The sequence below is a fragment of the Colletotrichum siamense genome (assembly GCF_013390195.1).
Source record: "Colletotrichum siamense strain Cg363 chromosome Unknown KSG_Cg363_contig09, whole genome shotgun sequence".
Taxonomy (NCBI): Eukaryota; Fungi; Ascomycota; class Sordariomycetes; order Glomerellales; family Glomerellaceae; genus Colletotrichum; species Colletotrichum siamense.
The window spans coordinates 3,809,130-3,830,903 of NW_023501022.1; the positions used below are offsets into that span (position 1 = coordinate 3,809,130).

At 50.8% G+C, this 21,774-nt stretch overlaps 6 protein-coding genes across 6 annotated transcripts; 3 read left to right on the forward strand and 3 right to left on the reverse strand.

The window, feature by feature from the left end:
• Positions 1–3,808: 3,808 nt before the first annotated feature.
• CGCS363_v013747 (uncharacterized protein) lies at positions 3,809–4,774 on the reverse strand (the record flags this gene model as incomplete). The annotated part of the gene is made up of 1 exon (XM_036645596.1): positions 3,809–4,774. One exon carries the CDS (start codon positions 4,772–4,774, stop codon positions 3,809–3,811), a length of 966 nt encoding a protein of 321 aa, XP_036489673.1.
• Positions 4,775–5,652: 878 nt separating this feature from the next.
• Laccase-8 (Laccase) lies at positions 5,653–7,749 on the forward strand (the record flags this gene model as incomplete). Its single annotated transcript, XM_036645597.1, has 1 exon — positions 5,653–7,749. The coding sequence occupies one exon, from the start codon at positions 5,653–5,655 to the stop codon at positions 7,747–7,749; it is 2,097 nt and encodes a 698-aa protein (XP_036489061.1).
• Positions 7,750–10,389: 2,640 nt separating this feature from the next.
• Positions 10,390–11,562, forward strand: PG1-0 (Endopolygalacturonase 1; the record flags this gene model as incomplete). The annotated part of the gene is made up of 2 exons (XM_036645598.1): positions 10,390–10,599; positions 10,681–11,562. 2 exons carry the CDS (start codon positions 10,390–10,392, stop codon positions 11,560–11,562), a joined length of 1,092 nt encoding a protein of 363 aa, XP_036489060.1.
• A 1,062-nt stretch (positions 11,563–12,624) lies between these two features.
• On the reverse strand, positions 12,625–13,711 carry Cel61a-0-1 (Polysaccharide monooxygenase Cel61a; the record flags this gene model as incomplete). Its single annotated transcript, XM_036645599.1, has 7 exons — positions 12,625–12,668; positions 12,721–12,970; positions 13,041–13,101; positions 13,155–13,408; positions 13,468–13,497; positions 13,551–13,559; positions 13,616–13,711. The coding sequence occupies 7 exons, from the start codon at positions 13,709–13,711 to the stop codon at positions 12,625–12,627; spliced, it is 744 nt and encodes a 247-aa protein (XP_036490137.1).
• A 1,676-nt stretch (positions 13,712–15,387) lies between these two features.
• CGCS363_v013751 (Oxidoreductase BOA17) lies at positions 15,388–16,206 on the forward strand (the record flags this gene model as incomplete). Its single annotated transcript, XM_036645600.1, has 1 exon — positions 15,388–16,206. The coding sequence occupies one exon, from the start codon at positions 15,388–15,390 to the stop codon at positions 16,204–16,206; it is 819 nt and encodes a 272-aa protein (XP_036489442.1).
• A 467-nt stretch (positions 16,207–16,673) lies between these two features.
• Positions 16,674–17,693, reverse strand: CGCS363_v013752 (Multifunctional cytochrome P450 monooxygenase; the record flags this gene model as incomplete). Its single annotated transcript, XM_036645601.1, has 4 exons — positions 16,674–16,949; positions 17,014–17,252; positions 17,300–17,451; positions 17,527–17,693. 4 exons carry the CDS (start codon positions 17,691–17,693, stop codon positions 16,674–16,676), a joined length of 834 nt encoding a protein of 277 aa, XP_036489604.1.
• Between the last annotated feature and the right edge of the window lie 4,081 nt (positions 17,694–21,774).

Consider the following 21,774-nt stretch of genomic DNA (forward strand, 5'->3'; position numbering starts at 1 on the left):
GCTCGATTTCGTCTTGTTCGATCTGTAACTGCGTGGGCAGCATCTGCGACGCTGACAGCAGTGGTGACGAAACGAAACCAAAGAGTTCCGAAACGCCTACAAAGTTAGCCATATTCGACAGTAAACAGCTCTATATACACTCACCACGTCGACCAACTTCAACTGGCGTACCACGGATCTCTTGCTCGATGGATTGACGTGGCACTAGGGCGTCGATATGTCGGGATGACCCCAACTCGCCTGAAACTAGCGCCGCAGAGTTTTCAACTGGCGCCGCCGCCGTCCCTCCTGGCAATCCAGCGTATATTCTTGTATAAACATCTCCTTCTGACTCTCGATGGTTTGAATGAAGTTCAGAGTGAGATACCACGTCGGAGAGGGCGTCAGACTGCCCTCCGTAGTAGGCGCTGTTGTCTATGAAGGATTTGATCGAGTTCCTGACATCTTCGGTAAGATCTTGAGTAAAACCCTGTTCAGTAAACCAAATATCTGGTAACTTGCGAATTGCCCGCAAGCTACTGTCTACTGATCGCAGTTTCTGTAGCTTCTTTCTGAACCCTTCGTCGACGTTATATCGCTTGCCGCGGACGGATATAAACCACTTGATGAAGCTGGCCACTTGATCTAGAGCTTTTCGAGGCGAATCCGGTACCACTGGCGAGGACGAACGAATCGGGAGTGCGATACTTGGTTGACGAGTGCTTGGAAGGTTCAATGGCGGAAGAGTTGGCAACGAATACTGTGAGATGTTCGCATATGGCCAATATGCCGGCGGCGGCGGCGCCGGCGGCGGCAGCTGTACGTATGGGTTAGGATATTGAAGATGACGATCTGGCGCCCCCGCGTTGCCGTATATATTGACGATGGCGTTGCTGTTGGCGTTGGTTAGGCCAGATCTTGACCCTGATGATGGAAGTGCGGCATTTTCAGCCTTCTCTTCCGTCATCACTGTCGTCTCCTGGTTATCATCAACCTCCACGATATTCTTACTTCTCTTGCCCTGGCGTTTCTGATCCTCTATAAACTGGTCGTGAAGAATCTCACCAAGCAGTTCTTTAGGTGGTTCCATATTGTCAACGCCAGCCTGTCCAGTCATAATAGCCTTCGCCCACTTCTCTATATGGTGAGATTTGATCTTGTAGTGCTTCTGGCCTAGTATATAGCACCAGTTGAACTTCTCGTCGCCCGAACTATTCTTACATCTCTGGTACTCTGGGCAGATGTGCGTACGGAGAAGTTGTCTGTGCATACCCTCCTTCCGACGCTCGACGTTTGCAGGATCGTTAGCCTCACGATCGATCGCCTCTTGCATGCCGGCTGAAACGCCTGCTCGGCCACCTTTTCGAGGCGTTCGTACGCCAGTCACTATACCACCAGAGATTGGTACGGCGCTGTATTGCCACTTGACGGTGAGGTGGACTTCACCCCTCTCTTCAGCTTGTTCAAGAGAGGGGACAATATCAACCCATGGAATACTTGGCCAAGTGACCCCTCCAGTAGACGGATAGACCCGAGTGAAGATTGGTGTTGGTTTAGATGCGTTGGTGGGCTTCCTCCAAGCAACGACAACAGCGATATTGGCCTTCTTCACAATATACGAGTGAGCCACTTCTGCCTCAAGTTGGGCGCCGCTGTCTGCCTCCCAGTCTCTACTATTCGCATCTAATACAGGAGCAATACTGAATCTGTTATACGCGATGCTCTCGATGGTTAGATCGAGAACAGGTAAACCGTTACCCTTGAGCGCTGGGCCACGGGTAACCTGGATTTGTAGCAGAGTTGGTTCCTCGTTACCCATATCGTCCTCCTCTTCAAATACATCGTGGAACGACATAAACGTATCATCAGCGCTATGGCGAGGGGCCGTAGGCGTATCGTCCGCAAATCGAGTGGTTTGACGAGGGGTTGGGTTAACTGGGGTCGAGTCTGGTCGAAACGGTGGCATCGACGAAGGCAGAGTACTTCGGAGCCGGATCGTATGCGGCGGATCCTTCTTTCGCTTCCTCTGCGTTGTCGTTGCTTTTTGGCGAGAGGACGCTTTTGGAGCTCTTCGTGATGACGGAGGGGCTATAAGTACACGCTTTCTTCGCGATGTAGACTCAGCCGCCACCAAATCATTAGTCTCGGGTCCAGCCTCGGCGACGATAACCTCCTCGGCGGCCTCCTCGGCGGCCTCTTCGGCGGCGGCAGCCCGGCGAGCCCTCTCGGCGGGCGTAACGATCCTGATCGACGGCGAGGCAGAGCGTTGAGGAGGATCTCTGGCGGCGTCCTGTGCCAGTTGTTGTATACGTCGTTGTTTCCGCGTACCGTTGGCGATGGGTGACGGACGATGCCCAGAAGGGTCATCATCCGCCTGCCGAGCCGCGCGGCGGCGTTTAGGAGGCATCACGATGCCCTCAGATAATGAGATTCAATAGAAATAGATCAATTGAAGCCATCAGAATAGGTCAATTGCCGTACTACGAATATCTACGTGGCGTTGGGCAAATTTTCATGTATATACAGGGATTATGCGTGCGTAATTTCGGCAAAAAGGGGGGGCGGACGCTGTCAACGCAACGGAGTGTATTAAATCAATGTTGGTCGGAAGGCGGACACTTCCGCTCTCGGGAATCCGGCAGGTGTTCCTCCCAACAATGAGCCACCGTCTTTGAAGAGTGACATGCTGCCATCCAGGTCCAGGCGCAGGGGGCCAAGTCCCTCAGCTGCCGTTCGGGGGTAGCGTCGCTCGGAGTTGGCGGGGCGGGGCGCGAGCGGGGGGGAAACGACTGTGCAGTAGATGAGGTACCTGTGCAGCATGTACAGAAGGATTTGACATGCGGAATTGTCTTGTTTCTCATTCGCTCGCTGGATGCGCTGTCTTCGCGTTCTTTGTGTTGAGGCTGGGCCAATTGATATCGACGCCCACCCACGTGGTGTTTAAGACGCATTTCGCTTTGGTGGCTTTTAGTGGGTTAATTAGCCGCGTATCCGGCAGACGCGCACTGTGTTGGGCACGGCAAGCCACCAACTTGACACTGGATTTCGTAACTCGACATTCATGATTAGGCCGTTAAGAAGTAAAAATAGACTGAGTCTAGTGGGATCTTGGAAGAGTGCGTGTAGAACGACATCAATGGAGGCAGTGCCGGCAATGTGTAGACAATCGCCTTTCTTTATTGCATCCAATTAGTCCTTTTTCTCGTACGTCCAACGGACCAATATAATTTGATGGCTAAGTCATACGGCAGTCACTAAGGTGTGCCCGCAGGCGGTAACCTGCTATAATAAAATAGGTATGACGAGAAACTTAGAAGGGAGAAATGATAACTTGAAAGGGTTTCACATCGGAAAGGGTAAAGCTGGGGACCACGGAAGGAATGAAGACATGTACAAAAAGTGACAGTAGTAGAGACGACGTCATGATAAGCATAACAAGGAAAAACAAGAATTAATTTGAGTTCTCCTATCCGGGCAGATGCTTCCAGCTACCCAGGCTAGTCACTACACATCTCTTGTTAATAAACGATTCCTTTTGTTATCATCCCAATTATTATCATTATTATCGCTACTGTCGTCGTCGTCGTCGTCGTTCTTGTCCTTGTCCTTGTCCTTGTTAATATGATCGTCGTTCTCTTCGAACTCATCCCTACTATTGCCCTGTTATCTGTTTCCTCACGAATAGCACAGTCAAGAACTCAAAACGTTTAGCAGCGGTGGAAGAGTAAGAGCAGGTGGTATTGTATCTAATAGACGAGACAGTGACGTTCCAGCCAGTATTGATGACTATTTCTCTATTCCAACCCAACCATGTATCATCCCAAGGCGCTTATACCGGCGGGGTCAGCACCGCATATTTCTCATACCACTCCTCCGCGCAGGAAGTACCGTCTTCACAATAGGACCAAACCAGCGCACTGATTTCCCCGTGCACCCTCAACATCCAGTAGCCCAGAACAAGAACATACATTCTCCAGAAAAATGGATACTCCCATCTTGCCTGCATCCCTAATGATCTTGATGAAGGCAAGCCTCTATCTACCTGGCTTAAAATCCTTTCTGCACATATCAAATGCGCTACTTCCCCATATTTAATGGCGGGAATGGGCAATTTTGGCCAGCCTTCTTCCCAATACTGGTCCATGACTGTCCAATAGATGTGTGAAAAGGTTCGTAGTTGGTCGTGCTCGTCTAGTGACATGCTACCAAGTTGGTAAGAATCTGACGAGACTCGTTTGGTGATGATACGTATGGCTTGACGAACGTAGAACTCTGGGTCTGGGATGAAGAGATGATGCTGATTGGCGACGCAACACAAGTACTCGAAGCTCCACCGAATCGGAGGGTACTTTTCCGCAGGAAGAGTGTAGGCTGGAAGACGCTTGTTGACAATCCATCCAGCAAGAGCTAGTGAGGGACGGACCGTAAGTGTCCATAACCCCACCAAAAGAACCTTTGTGCCAAGTGGGATTCTTGGGAATGCTTCGAATGCGAAGTTGCCGGTAGGAAAGACGAAGAGCATGACGTTCAAGCGAATAAAAAAGCCACGCTCATAATCGCCATCCTTGAATGCACATGTCAAGTCCAAAGGTAGAAACACAAAGAACGTGACGATGGCGCCTATTGAGCTGTAGACCAAGACGTAGACAACCCATTCTGCGAAAATGCTGCGGCCGAAGCAGAGAAGCTTTAGGATGCCTTTGATGACGATTGAGCTTGTATGGGCCTTGGAGAGTGACTCGTCTTCAAGAGAAGACTTCTCTTTGTCGATCAACGGAAGCTGGGAAGAAGCCATCGTAGGGGTTGTTGCGCAAGTTCAAGTTCCTAGGAAAATTCTGGCGGGAAAGACAGAAACGGTATCTCAAGATATTTCCCGCAAGGCTGTATGGAAATGCAGTCATTTAATCATTGAAACTTTCACAGATACCTTGACGGTATGTTCGTGGCGTCGGTCAGAGCGGGGCCGCAAAGGTGGACCGACTCGGCCGGCCGCAGTGTCTCGAGTTCGGAGCCAGAAAAGGCGCACCGAAAACGGTTTCTTATCGCGTCGAGATGCAAGCAAAAAAATATGCGAATGACATCCACTACGTTTGATGTATACGGCGTGGTTCTAGTACTTCCAAGTCCAGTAGTTCAAACTAGGTCAATTGCTTTGATCTTGACTATGAAGGCTACTGGAATTGTTTTTTCTTCTACTTCGTGCCTTCTGCTTTTACTACCGCGCCTAACGTCCTCAATGTCAAATTTTCAGAAATGTATTACGGTCTGTTAAGAATACATCCCAAGTTCGTCGGTCTTTCTTTGCATTCATGTTACGAGCGTGGCCACCCCAACATATGTAATTAAAGGGTCATGCCACCATGTAACTCTGTATTTACCCCAACGTTTGCGGAATCGCTGCCCCTCTTTGTCTGTCAGTGTCCAATAATAGGTGCATTCATCAAGGTCCAGCAGGGTCGAGCCATCAGTCACTTCTGTTTTGGGCACGTGTTGGCGCTAAGATGCCGATTCACCCGCACAGAGTAACATGCATGCAATTCGCCTCTCCAGCTGCCATCTGCTGCTACCTTCCTCTGAAGGCAAGTCAGCATGTGGCGTCCTTCGGCTACTTCTAACGTCTTCCCTACAACCCCATTTTGACAACGCCCACGACGATGGGATGCGATGCACGCCATGGACGTTGAGCGACAGAGTGGGCAAGATAGGCCGTCGAGTCCAAGCTCCTTGTCTTCGGAGAGCGACGATGGCTATCGCCGAGATGTCTCGCCTTCAAGCTCAAGCAGAGAAGATGGCACGGAAAAGTCGCCTTTCCTCACTCACGACGAGAGCGATAACGAGGTAGGAAATCGCGGACGGTATCGACAAGGCTCATCATGGAAAACCACGGTATCCGCTGCAGCAAGTCTTTTCGGCGTCTTTGTCTTCTTTCTGATTTTCTTCGTCTTCGACCGACTTTTGCCAGGCGCTCCCCGTCTTAATGCAGCGACACCAACACACACCATCGATGAACAGATTCCTCCAACCCCACGTCTTAGAGACTCATCAGAGTATGCTCTCAGCTCATCATGGGACTACGCATCAGCAAAGAGCGTCAGAGAATATCACTGGACTACTCGAGACGCAATCTTCAACCCGGATGGCATCTTCCGACCAATGATTCTGATCAACAATCAATTCCCCGGGCCGCTTGTCGAGTGCAACGAGGGAGACACCATAATCGTTCATGTCCATAATGAGGCAGCCAACGCCACTGCCATCCACTTCCACGGCATGTTCCAAAATGGCACAAACTCCATGGATGGCACTGTCGGCGTCACACAATGCCCAATCGCCCCCAACGCAACCTTCACCTACCAGTTTACCGTCGACGGACAGTCGGGGACCTATTGGTATCATGCGCACCACAGCGCCCAGTCGTCGGATGGAGTTTTTGGTCCGATGGTCGTGCACTCTCGGAATGAGAAGAAGGAAGCAGACGCGTACGCGAGTGACCGCGTGGTCATGATCCAGGATCATTACCACAATACCTCGGCCGAGCTGCTCATGGACTATCTCCAACCGGACCAAGAGAACGATGAGCCTGTGCCTTCCAGCGGTCTCATCAACGGGCAGAACTACCGTAACTGCGCTGACTTTGACGGTTGGCATTGCGAGAACAAAGTTTCTCAGCTGGAATCCTTGGCCTCATTCGACCTGACTCCAGGTCAAAAGCACCGCCTCCGTTTCATCAACACTGGCGCATTTGCAGAGTTCCAAGTTGAGATTGACGAGCACCCATTCCACGTTACCGAGGTCGACGGCACCCAAGTTGAATCGACATCATTTCATCGTCTGAACATCCTCCCTGCACAGCGCTACAGCGTTGTCATCGACACCAATGTGACAACTGCAGACTCTTTTTGGATGCGTGCCAGAATGGTCACACACTGCTTCGCCAAGGAGAATCAGTGGCTCGATCCTGAGGTCAGAGGCATCATTAGCTACAAAAAGACGTCGAAACATGCCGCCATTGTTAAAGAGCCACAAACGAAAGGTTGGGGTGAAGCGCATGATGTCGATTGCCGTGACATGGATACCAGCACTCTTCAACCCGTTGAAGCAATAGCAGCACCAGCGACGACGGCGTCCATGTACCTCCGTGCCAACTTCGAAATCGGCGCCTGGCGTTTATCTCGCGGCTTCTTCAACAAGTCGACGTGGCATGGGAACGTCACGTCGCCAACGCTGTACCGCATCATGGAGACGGCGCAGGCAGAAAATGAAACTGCACTGCCTCAGATGACGGGAGTGAACGAAGTCGCTTTCGACCCGGAGAAGGAGTTCGTGTACCAGACAACGGGGATCGAGACTGTGGACATAGTCATCAGCAATTTCGACGACGGCGCTCACCCGTTCCACCTTCACGGGCACAAGTTCTTCGTGCTGAAGCAATCGCCCACGGGATATCCCCCCGAGAATATCACCGAGCTGGAGGAAGAGCTGACCGCCTCTGGAGTTCTGGCAAACCCGTTGAGAAGAGACACAGTCACCGTCCAGGGATACGGATGGGCTGTCATTAGAGTCGTCCTGGACAACCCAGGCATGTGGGCATTCCACTGTCATAATGCATGGCATGCTGAGTCGGGCATGATGATGGTGATTGCGGCTAGAGTAGAAACGGCGAGGGACTGGAAAGTGAGCGAGGAGGAAAAGGGGTTGTGTGGTCTACCTGGCGTCGAGAAAGGAGTGCGGCCCGACGACGAGATCTGGTATGGGAACTTTGGCGACTGAGCGAGTATACGGATAGTACGGAAAGAAATAGAATACCCATTGATTCCGCGAATCAGGTTTGTCGATAGTGGCACTCTGAACTTGTAAAGGGGGGGAAGAACCCTGCAACGGAGTCTCCTCGTCTGTCGGGTTCATTCCGAAGCCATGCCCTTCCGCGCGCGGGACGCGGCGGTCAACGTCTGTGGGCAGCTCGACGACCAAGAGACCCCTGCTCGATGATTTCTCGTTCTCGTTTGCTGATGTTGAGATCGCCAAGTTGCTGCCCACCTGAACCACAATTCAAGCCTTTTGCAGTGGGCAACTGACGACGACCTGCGGCTCTTTTCTCGGTCCTCCGCATCGCCAAGTCCCCAACACAGCGGCATTTCACCCCTTCTTTGCCAACACCAACTACGCCGCGAATGTGAGAAATGACCGAGCTGACTGCGCTTTCTTTACTTCTTCTAGACTAATGCCAACGGCTTTCTTTTCTCCGGACATGAGCGGTGACCGAGAAATATGTCAGGCAGTTGATTGCGCAAGTTAGAACGTGCATGACCTCTAGCAAAGCTAGTCTGCATAGAGATCTTGAACAGGGGGTCCTCTACGGAACCGCGATGCTAAGAGATTGAGAAACGGGGCTGGTCTAGCTGGATCGGACACAAGTCGCCAGCTACCCATGGGGCACGTGTGGCATCGTGGTCCCATTTCAATTTTGCTCCGCAAGCAGTCCAGAGGTCTAGACCCCTTAATTCTTCTTCGGCGGCTTCTTCGATTTCCGATGCTATTTTCGAAGTGCCGTAATCTCCAGGTTTCTGCGAGTTTGTTGCAGAATGGGCAGAATTTCACGAGTATCAAAAGGGACAAAAAAGAAAAGGAGTCTGTCGGCGACCCGATTTTTATGGTGGATTCCCTCGCATTAAAGGAAGAGACGACGCGTGCGTCGCATTAACTCGGGAATAGTGGTTTTCAAGTTTGATCCCGTCGGGGAGCCCCATTTATTCGCACTTTGCCCATCTTTTGTTCTGTGCCGTCTTCCATATTAATGTACGGATACCGATTCCATGTTGATGGGACACGCACCGGTGAAGTCATTGCCACGGAGACGGTCCCACGAGTGGACGGACGTTTTTCGCCGTGCCCCCTCGTCCGGTTGGAAAAGGACAAAGCCGAAGAATCGTACCATTACAGCACAATCGAGTTAAGATCTGTAAAGATTTTGTGTAACATTTGGAGTCATGAACAACGAGGGACGGAGAAACATGGGATGATACGACGTTGAAATTGGATAAACAGAATTTGACTGGTGCGAAATAGGGTCGGTACTGAGTTGATGACCATGCTGTTTCAGCCGCGTGAACACGAGGTGCAGAAACTCTAATTTGGCAGTCAGGACCTCGAGAGGAGAAAATCTGCTGTGTCAGACAGAGTTGACCAGAAGGGTGCGCGTGTCGGGAAGCGGGAATGCGTGATGTCAAGTTTATGGCAGATCGGCAGTCTTAGCACGCAAGCCGATGAACTCTAACACGTCGCGGGGTTAGAGAGAGAGTGCATCTCACGAGGGCAACGACTCAGAAACGCTGCAGGCCGGTTGGACATGTTTCCCTTGACAATCATTGGCGGGAAACACTTTCGCCATGGGTGGTCCGTCTGAATCGAAAGTGCCTGCCTTGCTCTCCCGAAAGTCAATTCTATTGCCAACCAGAATCGTCAGCTGCTGCTACGCTCCCCACTCTCATAAGTCCCTGAGCTATACGTGTTCGGGGGCCTTGACCACCCAGCTAACCGGCGGCAACTAATATCAGGTGAACTCTGATCAATTTAAAGCTCAAATTGTCTGACCATAAACTTCCACCAACCATGGGGCCTGCTGCGGATGGGAAAGGCATCCCTGGGTAATATGATGGCCGTTACGCGTCTGGGTGGCCAACGTGACCCCTATCCTGAATGTGCCTGTTTTCTTGTTGCGGTTCAGCGCTTCTAGATGCGGTGCCTGGTTGAGGCTGGAAAGGCGGCACGGAACTCGGCAACTCGAGGTAAGGATTAGATAGGCCAGAACCACTAGTTTCGATCGGGACAAGTCCCGGAGGGGCATGCTCAACAGGCCTTAGCCTACGGCAAAGCACCACTGCTCGTTTATGTCAATCGCGGAGATGGGCACCGCCTGGCAGATGCTGGTGAAGAAGTAGTGTGATTCCATGAATTTCAGGAGCTGGTGTGGGGGGTGGCAGCGACCAGATGCAAGGGCCATCCCCGGCTCGTTGGGTGCTCTGGAATGGGCCATCCACCCAGCTCCGAGCTCCATCGTCCATCTAACTGACTCGACCAGTGTTTCCCTGCTCGCGGGCAGACAATTTGTCGCGGTAAACATGAGCCGACCGATGACAGGCCTTGGCATCCCATCCTCTCCAGCCTTGCCAAGAAGACCAAGAGATCCAGAGACTTGGATATAAACCGCCTGGCCGTCCTCCCCCAGAGTGCCAAGAGATTTCCAAGACATCAAACCCGCAGATCTCTTAACATTCTTACCATTCTCGAGTCTTGGCTCATCCTTCTTTCATTAACCTGATCCATTCTTTGCTTACTACTTGCCTATTCTGATACTGTGTATCAAGTCACTCTCTTAACAAACAACCACCAAAAACAACCAACTCTGCCAAAATGGTTTCCTCGCTTCTCGTTCTCGGCGCCCTGGCGTCCGCCGCCATCGCCTCCCCTGTTCCCGAGGTTCAGGCCCGCGCCAGCTGCACCTTCACCGATGCCGCCTCCGCTATCAAGGGCAAGGCCAGCTGCACCAGCATCGTCCTGAACGGCATTGCCGTCCCCGCCGGTACTACCCTCGACATGACCGGCCTCAAGTCCGGCACCACCGTAAGTTTTACACTTCGTCCGAAAAATACCGGCCACAACGGAGCCGCTTCCCGGGACTTTTACTGACCAACTCCAAAACAGGTCACCTTCCAGGGCAAGACCACCTTTGGCTACAAGGAGTGGGAGGGACCCCTCATCTCCTTCTCCGGCAGCAACATCCAGATCAACGGTGCCTCCGGCCACTCCATTGACTGCCAGGGCTCCCGCTGGTGGGACAGCAAGGGCAGCAACGGCGGCAAGACCAAGCCCAAGTTCTTCTACGCCCACAGCCTCAAGAGCTCCAACATCAAGGGCCTGAACGTCCTGAACACCCCCGTCCAGGCTTTCTCCATCAACAGCGCCACCAACCTGGGCGTCTACGACATCACCCTCGACAACTCCGCCGGTGACTCTGCTGGAGGCCACAACACCGATGCTTTCGATGTCGGCTCCTCCACCGGTGTCTACATCTCTGGCGCCAACGTCAAGAACCAGGACGACTGCCTGGCTATCAACTCCGGTACCAACATCACCTTCACCGGCGGTACCTGCTCTGGTGGCCACGGTCTCTCTATCGGCTCCGTTGGTGGCCGTTCCGACAACACCGTCAAGACCGTCACCATCTCCAACTCCAAGATTGTCAACTCCGACAACGGTGTCCGTATTAAGACGGTCTCCGGCGCCACCGGCTCCGTCTCTGGCGTCACTTACTCCGGCATTACCCTCTCCAACATCGCCAAGTACGGTATCGTCATTGAGCAGGACTACGAGAACGGTTCTCCCACCGGCACCCCCACCTCCGGCGTCCCCATCACTGGCCTCACCCTCAGCAACGTCAAGGGCACCGTCGCCTCCTCTGGCACTGACGTCTACATCCTCTGCGCTTCTTGCAGCAGCTGGAAGTGGTCTGGCATCTCTGTCACCGGCGGCAAGTCCTCCACCAAGTGCAAGGGCATCCCCAGCGGCAGCGGCGCTGCTTGCTAAATGCCTCCTCCTCCTCCGCCACACAAGAGTCGGATCTCGTTGATGCGGGATGCTCTGGCTGCGGGATGGGTCGGCGACATTCGGGGCTAGCCTCCGGCAGTCGCTGCGGTATTCAGCCGGAACTTTTCTTGTAATTATTTGGGGCTTTGGTTCCGGGAATCTGCGCCCGGTCAAGCTGCGCAAATTGTTCGTGTACATAATTCTTCTTTCTTCTGCCCATTGAGATGTCTTCGGGGCAGTACATAGTCAATCCAAATTTCCCTTTGGATGCAATCTCGGTCGTTCTCCTGCTTGATTCATTAGTGACTTGTTTCGCTAAGAGACCAGTGCACCCACATGGCTAAGACGTGCCAGAGATAAACGACGCCCAAGATCCACTGCAGTGACAAGGGATTTGCAGCGGTATCCTTGATCTCAAACAGGGGCCCTGGCACACAATTTCCCGAGGCGGAACCGGCACACAATCACGGAAAAGTGTTATTTGTCGAGGACCGCAAAAATGCATCAAAAAGCAAAAGAGAATCTCCTCGACGGGGAATTGAACCCCGGTCCCCGGCGAATCGTTGAATGACAAGCCGATATCCTCACCACTAGACTATCGAGGATTTAGATCATGTGATCGTTGAAGACCTCCCGCAAAGTGAGTCTTAAGAAGGGTGAGCACCTAACGCACAAGCGCCCAGAGACCACAAAGCTACTCGCTGCATGGTAGCAAACACCCACAACCATCACAAGACTTGCCGCAATAATCTGTCCTCTTGGAATATCATGCTATTGAACTGAAGTTTGAGCACATTTCATGTTTTCTTAGCATTGCATTTGGTCTTGTCCGCCATATGTGAATGGTGCAGAACAGGCGGATGTCGATGAGGACGAAATTTCTTAGGAAAAGAACATTGACTTCTGACATGCATAACACACTGGACCCAGCAAAGATGGAATCAATCCAACGAGTTGTTGTGAGTATATACTAAGCAGAATTGACTATTTACAAGAAGGTAAAATTCCACACCCAAGCATCAGAACGGCAGCTTCATCGTCGATCAGTGGAGGTCAGTTTGCCTAGCAAGTGAACACAGCAGGACCAGGAATGGTGTAAGTCTGTGCTGCAAAGGAGTTAGATGGTTGTAAACATGACACAGAATCTAGTTGACATACCCTTGTAGGCATCGTAGGTGATACCAGGGTCAGTGGCCTTGTATGCACCCGGGAAGGCAACCAGCGAGGTAGGAGTCTTGGTTCCCGAGCCAGTAACCTGCAATTGGTGGCATCCCGGGTAGAACTGGGCGCCGGGGTAAGAGTAAGCCGCGTGCAGGGCGATGATCTCGTGGCGAACGAGGTAGTATCCGGGCTTCAGGCAGGACGGGATGGTGTATTGATAGCCTGAGTTGGCGACCATGAGAGGAGTCTGTGTAATATCATCATCAGCCAAGCGATTCAACATCGTTTGGACTGTTTCTTAAACAGGTTCAACTCACGTCAGCCCAGGTGTTGGACGTTCCATCGCGACCGCCCTCCTTGACCTTGAACCACACGGCGCTGGCGGCATCTCGTTAGCACTACGTCTCTTGTTGCAACTGATGACTTCTTACGAGGTGCCCGGGAGCCAGCTAGTGCAGCCAGTATCGGGGCATCGTGCCATGTAGGTGATGACTGGGCCGACATGAGAGTCAGGCCACAGCGTCCATTTCAGGGTGACAGATGAGCCGGCGGCGGCAGTGGCGTGAAGAGGCGCGGGCTTAGAGCCACTGACTCCCCCAGCAGTGTATCCGTTGCATTGGATGTCGATCGAAGTCACGTCCTCAACAGGTCCGTTGCCTGGGATCGCGCGGGAAATTCTCTGAGGCTACACAGGTTCAGTCAGCTGCTGTCACTCGACCTTGACATGCACAGTCTGAGACTTACAGGAGTGGAGTAGTAAGGGTCAGAGTACGGCTGGAGTTGTGTGAGCTACATTATCAACAAGTCTGAAAAGAAGTTCTGTCTACCTGATAGAACTATGTGACTGTCAGTACACGTACGTGATGGAGAATGAAGTTGGGAACAAGCAAACCTGATAGTATGTTCCTCCGATGGTCGCGTTGTCGACGTATCCGTGGCCGGCCACCAGAGCCGCACCAAGACCAAGAATGCAGGCAGTGATCTTCATCTTGCTGAAGACTTCCCAAAATACGACAATGCTGCGAGGATACTGTTGATCAGACCACTGAAGATCGCGGCTTGTGTGGCAGGCGTCTGGAGTACCAACGGCGGCTGAGCAAGTTAACAGAAAGAACCTGCTCAGACTCGGAGAACCAGATGATATTTATCACTAACACATATTCCTTTTCTTTCCAGAGGATCCATTGTTACAATTACTATCACACTCAACACCCTCAACCCCAGACGCCGAGATGGCAAACTACTTGCTTGGCACGGCTACGTTGCTCCCTTACCGCCCACGGTATCCCATCACGGGAACCACAGTTTAAGCGTAAAAGGAAACATCGGAACCACAAATGCGAATGCCACGGCTGCGATACTATCGAGGGCGGCTTATCCCGGTTCTCATTGGCAATTGCCCCTCGTTGAAACACAAGTCTAGCAGGGATTCCACCAATGAAAGGGACATGCTGGGTTCCATCATGACTGTGACTGGATACGCCACAAGAAATTTAGATTAAAAGGATGCCAACGAGAATAAGAAAAATGCCACGCCAGAGCGGAGCGTGGCATGATTTGGAGGCCTTCCAGTGGGATGCCGCGTGCCGTGGTTCTGGACTCGCAAGGTTGTGGGGGATCTGCGGTGTCACCATGCCTGCTGCAGTGAGGCAAGTGCCAGAAGTACCGAATGCGGGGTGCTTTAGGCTGGCATGAGCCATCTTGAAGGACTGGAAAGGTCGGAGAAGAGGACAATTATGCATCAAAGATGTGGACTGATAAGTCAGGAGCGCCTCGCTATTATTTCAGGAATTGGAAAAGGCTGATCAAAGTCAAGTGCACGATATAAGACATATGCTCAGACTTGAATAATAGGTTTCGAGTCTCTTGGATGGGCAGAATGCATCGAACGATACCCCTGCTGAGTTGAAGGGCTCAGAGCGCTGCCATTTAACATGTCATGTCGCAGGACCTGCCTCCGTCTTACAGCACATTCGTGGAATTCTGCAACAATTCGTATTGCAAGGGGTTGCCAATTTTCAGCTAGTAACTCTCCACCCTGGAGAAAACCTAATCGGTTGGCTTAAGAGTTAGCAGCACTTGAGATTGCCGCCAATCCTCTCACCGCATATTTGTTATGATTTAGTCATGTCTTGATTATTCGCAGAAGACATCAAGGTCCATGTTGGTGGTGATTTTGCTCGAGCACGGTATGCTTGGACAGCGCTGACTATAGCCTTTGCCACTCTGGAGTTATTACGGCCGGAACCGTAAAATTCAATGGCAGATATGCACTCGTATGGCCGACTTTATCTACTGAGCCTGGCCAGATACCAGTACATCTGCGGCTAGAGGAGATAACATAGTGTAAGCTTGTGGTAAGTCCGAGAACAGACCAATAGCATTTCGAACTGCCTGGCGTCGCTGAGTTTAGGTCATGCATGCCGGACAAAGACGGACTTAACAAGGCGTAGATTACCAAGACACTTGCACAAAACCTAGTAGGCTTTTCCAAACTCCAACAGAATGAGATCAACGACTTTGTATCGGAATTAACGGAAACAGCTCTTTTACATATATAAGTGATCATGGAGGCTGGCAGCGTAAGAAATGGATGATGGCAAGGCCGCAGCACACTCAAACTCTTCTCTACATACAAAAACTCATTTTACGAAAGTCCTCAACATGAAGGTCTGGTTCGTTACTGGAGCTTCTCGCGGGTTGGGCCATTCTCTTGTCGAGGCCATACTCGAAAATGGCGACTCAGTTGTCGCGACTGCAAGAGATCCGCAACAACTCAGTCATTTCGAGAAAACGTACGAAAAAGCACATGTTTTGCTGGCAGGCTTGGATGTCACAAATTCAAGCAATGCTCTCGAGGTTGTACAGCAAGCTTACGACAAATTTGGCCGAATCGACGTTGTTGTTAATAATGCTGGTTACGCGGACTGCGCTTCTATCGAAGACATGACCCTAGAATCATTCCGAGCGCAGATAGAGACGAACTTCTTTGGAGTTGTCAATGTCACCAAAGCTGTGCTACCACTCTTGCGGGAGCAAGGTTTCGGTCACATCCTCCAAGTATCTTCAGTAGGGGGGAGACTTGGATCACCTGGGCTTGGAGCTTACCAGAGCGCCAAATGGGCTGTTGGAGGATTCTCGACAGTCTTATCGAACGAGGTTGCACCACTCGGTATCAAAGTCACAGTCCTTGAGCCAGGTGGAATCAAGACAGATTGGGCGGGCTCGTCGATGGGCCATGGGCATATCAGCGAGGCCTATGAGAAGACGGTCGGAGTCATGAAAGAAGCAAGGGAACGAGCTTTCGACGACTGGTCTGAACCGTCATCCATTGCCAGGGCTATCATGCACATTGCTGAAGTTGAACAGCCGCCGTTACGTGTGCTACTGGGGCCAGACACGATTCAACATGCCGCAGCAGCCGCTGAGGCGCTGACGGCTTCAGATAAGAAGTGGGAACATGTTACAAGGCTGTCATTCTGAGCGGATTATCTAGATAGCTAAAGCTCCATGCTTTCCAAGATCTTTCCATCACTTTCCTCCCATGGGTATGTTTGCTCCAGCGAACGGATCAGCTTCTCGTGATGCGCAGACCTAGGCTTAATAGACGTATCAAAGGGCTCCGGATGGCTCACGATTCCCGGCGTCATTTTGACCGTAGGATCAACTTCCTTTCCATCAACGACGGGTTTTCTGATGTGAAAGACCGCAAGAGATTGAGCAACATTGATGAATAGTGCATTATCAGCAAGGATGCGTCCGGGGCAAATCCGCCGACCGAAGCCGAAGACAATTTTGTGAGGATCAAGTGCGGATTCCTGGTCTTGGCCAGAAAGAAAGCGTTCGGGTCTAAACTCATCTGGTTGGTCCCACACCTCCGGATCATGAGTGAAGTGCCTCCATTCAAGTCAGTTTCGCCCACCAAATCAAGTCATAACATGCAGGTGCACCTACCAAATATTCGGCAGAAGCAGTGCATCCTTCGAAATGAAGTATCCCTCGACTACATCGTCATCAGAACTTGCATGGGGTAGACCCATGGGAGCAATGGGTTGCCAGCGAAGGAGTTCCTTCACAAGAGCGTCTGTGTAGGGCAGATTCGGTCGGTCAGAAGCAAGGGGAAGACGGCTTGCGCCGATGACTCTGTCAATCTCTTCCTGTGCTTTTTGTTGAGGTCCGGGGAAGAGAGTCATGGCCAGGAAGAAGCAATCAATCGAAGAGACGGTCTAATATCTGTTAGTACAACGATCGGACTCGTGTTAATCGAGGAGGTAAGATGATTCATCGTACCGTGTCGGCTCCGCCCGTGTACAAGGACGCGGCTGACCACTTCGTGACGAAATCCTCCTCAGGTGTTAGGCCACCGTCTCTAATAAGATGTGAGACGAAAGACGATGTATCCTTTCCTTGAGCCATTTGATGCTTGACAAAGGCGTAAGGCTTCTCTGCTACGCCTCTCAGCGTGGAATGCCACTCCTTTGCAGTTTGCTTGAATTTGGCCCCCGGGAACCAGTCTGGAACATGACGTACTTCTATGGATTAGATGTAGATCTTAATGAGCTTTCATGGAACTTACAGAGAGGGAAGATGTCTACCAAGAAGGCTCCAGGAACAGCAGCTTGGGCGAACTGGTCCATGGCTTCTCCGGCCAAATCAATGAGATAGTCGTCCTTGAATGGTTCCGGGTTATACCCGTACGCAACTCTAAGAATAACCGAGCCAGCCTCCCTATTGATATCAAAGACATGTTAGTAACTTATTGCAATGTTGATTTTCCTCTCGGCTCATTCAGATGAATCTTACCGTCTGATGTGATCTCTGAGCTTTTCGGGATGATCAAGAACATGTAGCAAAAAATGACCGACTTCTGCTTCCTGGAGCGCATCGTATTGTGCCGCTGCCGTCTTTGAGCCAATGATGCGACTAATGTTCTTGCGGTAGTTGCGAAATCTGTCATTATGGTCCTGCATTGCGAGCGTATTCTCCCAGCCAATCCTGTGTCTTTTGTGAGCAACAGTAAGAAAGTACAGATGCCGCAGCCTGCAAGCAGCCATTGACAGGAACTGGAAACGCACATTTCGCCGGCAAAGATTTGTCTTGGTCTTGAAGAATACTTCACGGATCGTTTCTCCAGCAGCTCGAGGGCCAGCTGCAGGTCGTTGATAATAACCAAGGTCTGGCCCAGTACTGTGACTGAGCTGAGAGGACCTTACGTTGGCATTTGAGTCAACGATTTCGGTCTAATTGGCGTGATCTGACGCAAGAAAGGAGAACCAACCATAGCGATCTTTGTGCTTAATCCAGTGATGAGCTTCGAAATCTCCAGGCTTCGGCAAGTCTTTGACATTTCCCACTACCGGGAGGCCCCTGGGACCGGGCGGCAAAGGAGGCCGGCCTGCATTTTTGGATGCACCCAAAAATTTGTTGATCACGTACACCGCTATAAAGGCCGCGCCGAGGCCAAGTTGAAGAATTAAAGTGCCCATCGCTACGAATGACGACGAGAAGAGGAAACCCGATCGAAAATTCGATATCGATTCCGTTCGCTGTGCCATTCTGTCTTAAATACCGGTGCTGGAGGAGCCCCCTGGTCGTCGAACCCCTGCCACGGGACCCCTCACTGCGGTCCCTGGCCTACGAATCCGACTGAACAAATCGCAATAGCCTATTTGTAATTCGTCCCACTGATCACCAATCGTGTAACCATCGCGCAATGCATTCAGCGTAGTATCACGACTTAAACTAGCAAGACTAGTTTTCTCTGAACAGGAGGATGCGGTTTAGCCCTAGCACTAACAAGGATCCGACGCTGCTGCGTACTCTGAAGACTTGCATGCCCCATCTTCGTCAGGCAACTTTGATCGAAACGGCACTCAATCAATCGACCCGATTTCTTATCCAACCTTGGAAAGGTAAGCTGACTGCAGGACTCCCTCGCTAGTACGTGAATGATTCTCCATTCGAACCTGAGGTTGCACGAGGGAACACGAATTCGCCGAAGTTGATCTGACAACTGTAGGAGTTGATTGACAGTGTAACCCTGACCTGCTTACGGGATTTTAGATTCATAAGCGTCGCTATAACTACATCAAAAATGGGCAATTCAGCCGGCATTCGATCATCTCTATGTTGGCGCTATCGTGGGGCTTAGCCGTTCGAAGTGACCTGGTTACCTCTCTCGCCCTGGACCTCTGTAGTAATATATCATCCCGGCAGCAAATCGAAACGTTCTATCATTGGCATAACCCATTTTCAAAGCGATTATATCAGTGCATTTCCAACATATCACAATGTGGAGTAATGTAATGAGATGAATTCCTTACGTATTTATAGACTATTCTTAAAATTACGTTTATGTATATCATCTCATTAAGCAGTTCAAGCTTCAAAGTGGTTGTGCTAGTGAATGATGTTGTGTAATATTTATCAGCAGTCCGTACTGGATAGGCGTTTGTTTAATCCGACTGAGATGATTCTGGCCGAAACGACGGATATGGCACGAAGTATTGATACTTTCCGGCAAAGGCAACACTAAACTTCACAGCACCATAGTTCACAGCATAATAATCACAAGAGGATATAGTATGCTGGTTTTCACAGTTCAAAACTGACACGGGAGGATTTTCAAAAGTGTACTTGTATGTCAGCAGCCTATGTAGCTCCGTCCATAATCGTATAAACTAGATACATTGCTGATACCTCAGCATGAAGAAGAGAAAACCAATCAGGCAAATGCCCTATGACTGGTTCGTTATCATCAAGGATGCACGTTTGCTGGTAAGGAAGATTCGTTGACAGTTCCTTGGCCCAACACTGCCGGTGAACCTGATAAGGCTTTACCTGGCCTAGACCTATAGGTCGTAGTTTAGACCTTCTGTTTTCTGAGTCAGCGACAATTCTTAGCATGAGGTGTGCTCTGAATTTGACTTACCTCGCAGACACCCCACTTGCCCAAGCCGGAGCATCCGCAGGAGGTGCTGTCCTGGCAAGGAGCGGCGTTCCAAGTACCCTTGGTGGCGCCGTTGCAAACACACCACGAGCCCGCAACCACGGAGTTGCAGCCGCAAGACTGGGTAGCGGCGCAGGAGCAGAGAACATTGACCGGAGCTCTCTCGTCGAGGTCGGCGACCGGCGAGGCCATGGCCATGGTGGCGAGGGTGGCGACGATGACAGCAGTGAAACGCATTTTCGCTTTGGGAGGATTGTTGACGAAGTGGTTTGATTTGATTCAAATGAATATTGCGAAGAATTGATGGTGAATTGGTTGAGAGTGTGGTTTGTTGATGAGTGAGAACCAGATGAGCAAGTCCGTTCCCGTGTCTACTTATAAGTCTTCAGATGTAGCTATCAGCCAAGCATCTACCTAACCTGGCCAGCCAAAGAGACTGCCATTCTCGCCAGTCAAGACTACGCATCCATAGAATTTGGACTTTTGCTATCATTCGTTAACAAAAGTACCAAGCACGCGGTGAGTCGAACGAGCGCTCGCGATTTGATTTGCAAAGGATGCAAATGCCAGAAGGGCCAGAACTTGTTGCCTGAACAGACAACGAAGTATCGTGGAACTGTAGATGCTGCTTGTCCACCTTATTTGGACCTTTGGTATGAAATTCTGGACCTGGCCATGTCGGTGGAGTCGGCTGCTGTTCAGACGACCAACAACACAGCGGTCGGGTATCCATTGAACGTGGTCCACTCGACGAACATCATGCCATATCTTCAGTCGGTTGATTTTGTGGTCTCTTGGAATGTACCAGTTTTTGACTTCAGACGAACGATACGAGCGATGTGATACTGCCGCGCGTACTGTGCAGCGGTGTCTGGATTTTGGTTCTCACGGCTGGCAGAGTCTATGTCATAAAGGTGGAATATAAGTGCCGATCATCATCGGCGCCCTTGCCTTCCAGGGGATACCACCTCGGTTGAGACAGGCAGAAGAATTCTGTCGATTGATTCGCACCGCCCCCACATTACGTCTCGTAGGTAGGTAGTCTCGGGATTAATTCGAATGGCGCGAGAAGCACCATTAGACTTCTGGAGAACTCATGAATTCACACCAAGCTTGAATTTTCATGGAAAGTTTCAAAGAAAGTCCAATGTGACACAGATTCAGAAACCAAGGATAAGCTCTTAATCTTGTCGAATACTTGATAAACCACGTGCTAGTTCGTCGGTATTCAGTGGTCGCTCCTTGACGTTGTTGCCTGAATCAAACTTGACTATTCCCGGCAAAAACGACCGCTCTAACAGGGTACTCTAGAGTCCAGGCCACCACGTCTGCGCGTTGGGGACTTTGGGACAAATGATGGCGTGATTAGTTGAAAGTGTGACAACATCCATCAAGTTTTAAAGGTATGTCGTTGCCTTGGGGGATGTGGATATAAGATCAGCGGACATCATCTGTCAACTTTCATCAGATACTGAAGCCTCCCCGTTTGATTCACCAAAGTCTTGCAATCTTTCAATAACTATCTTGTGTTGCCGCCTCCTTGGTGGCGAACTGTTCATGTCAGCATGCTTAGAGCCAATCAACTTGTATTCGTGACATTCGAGGACCCAAGGCACTCGGTTGCCTGAAGAAGTAAGAGCAAATCCCAGGGAAAGGCTTGTGCGCATAACGCGGCAACAATCAAATCATGAGCAAATCTTCGGAATTTCTGCAGGAGGGCAGTTGGAACTTCAAAGTCAGAAATTGACATAACTGATCAATATAAGATTGAGACATTGTCACGCAGTCCAGCAGCTATCCGATCAAGCTGCAAGACGTGATATGATTCGCGTCGCTGAATCGAATTGGGCCTTGGATATCTCGATAAATGAAAACAGTGCAGTGACTGCGTCAATGTCCGTGTTCACAGACTATTTTAGAGCTCTCGTGAAATGACGAAGGTGAGCACGCTGGCATAAACCGTCATGTGAAACGAAGAAGAGACATTTAGACAAGCCTAGGTCGATGACTTTCTGATGTCGTGTCTCGTCGTACCTCGCTTACTTTCTCTCTTCTCTGTCATGTTACTAACGTGACCAAAGAATTAGTGATCTTGGCTGTTA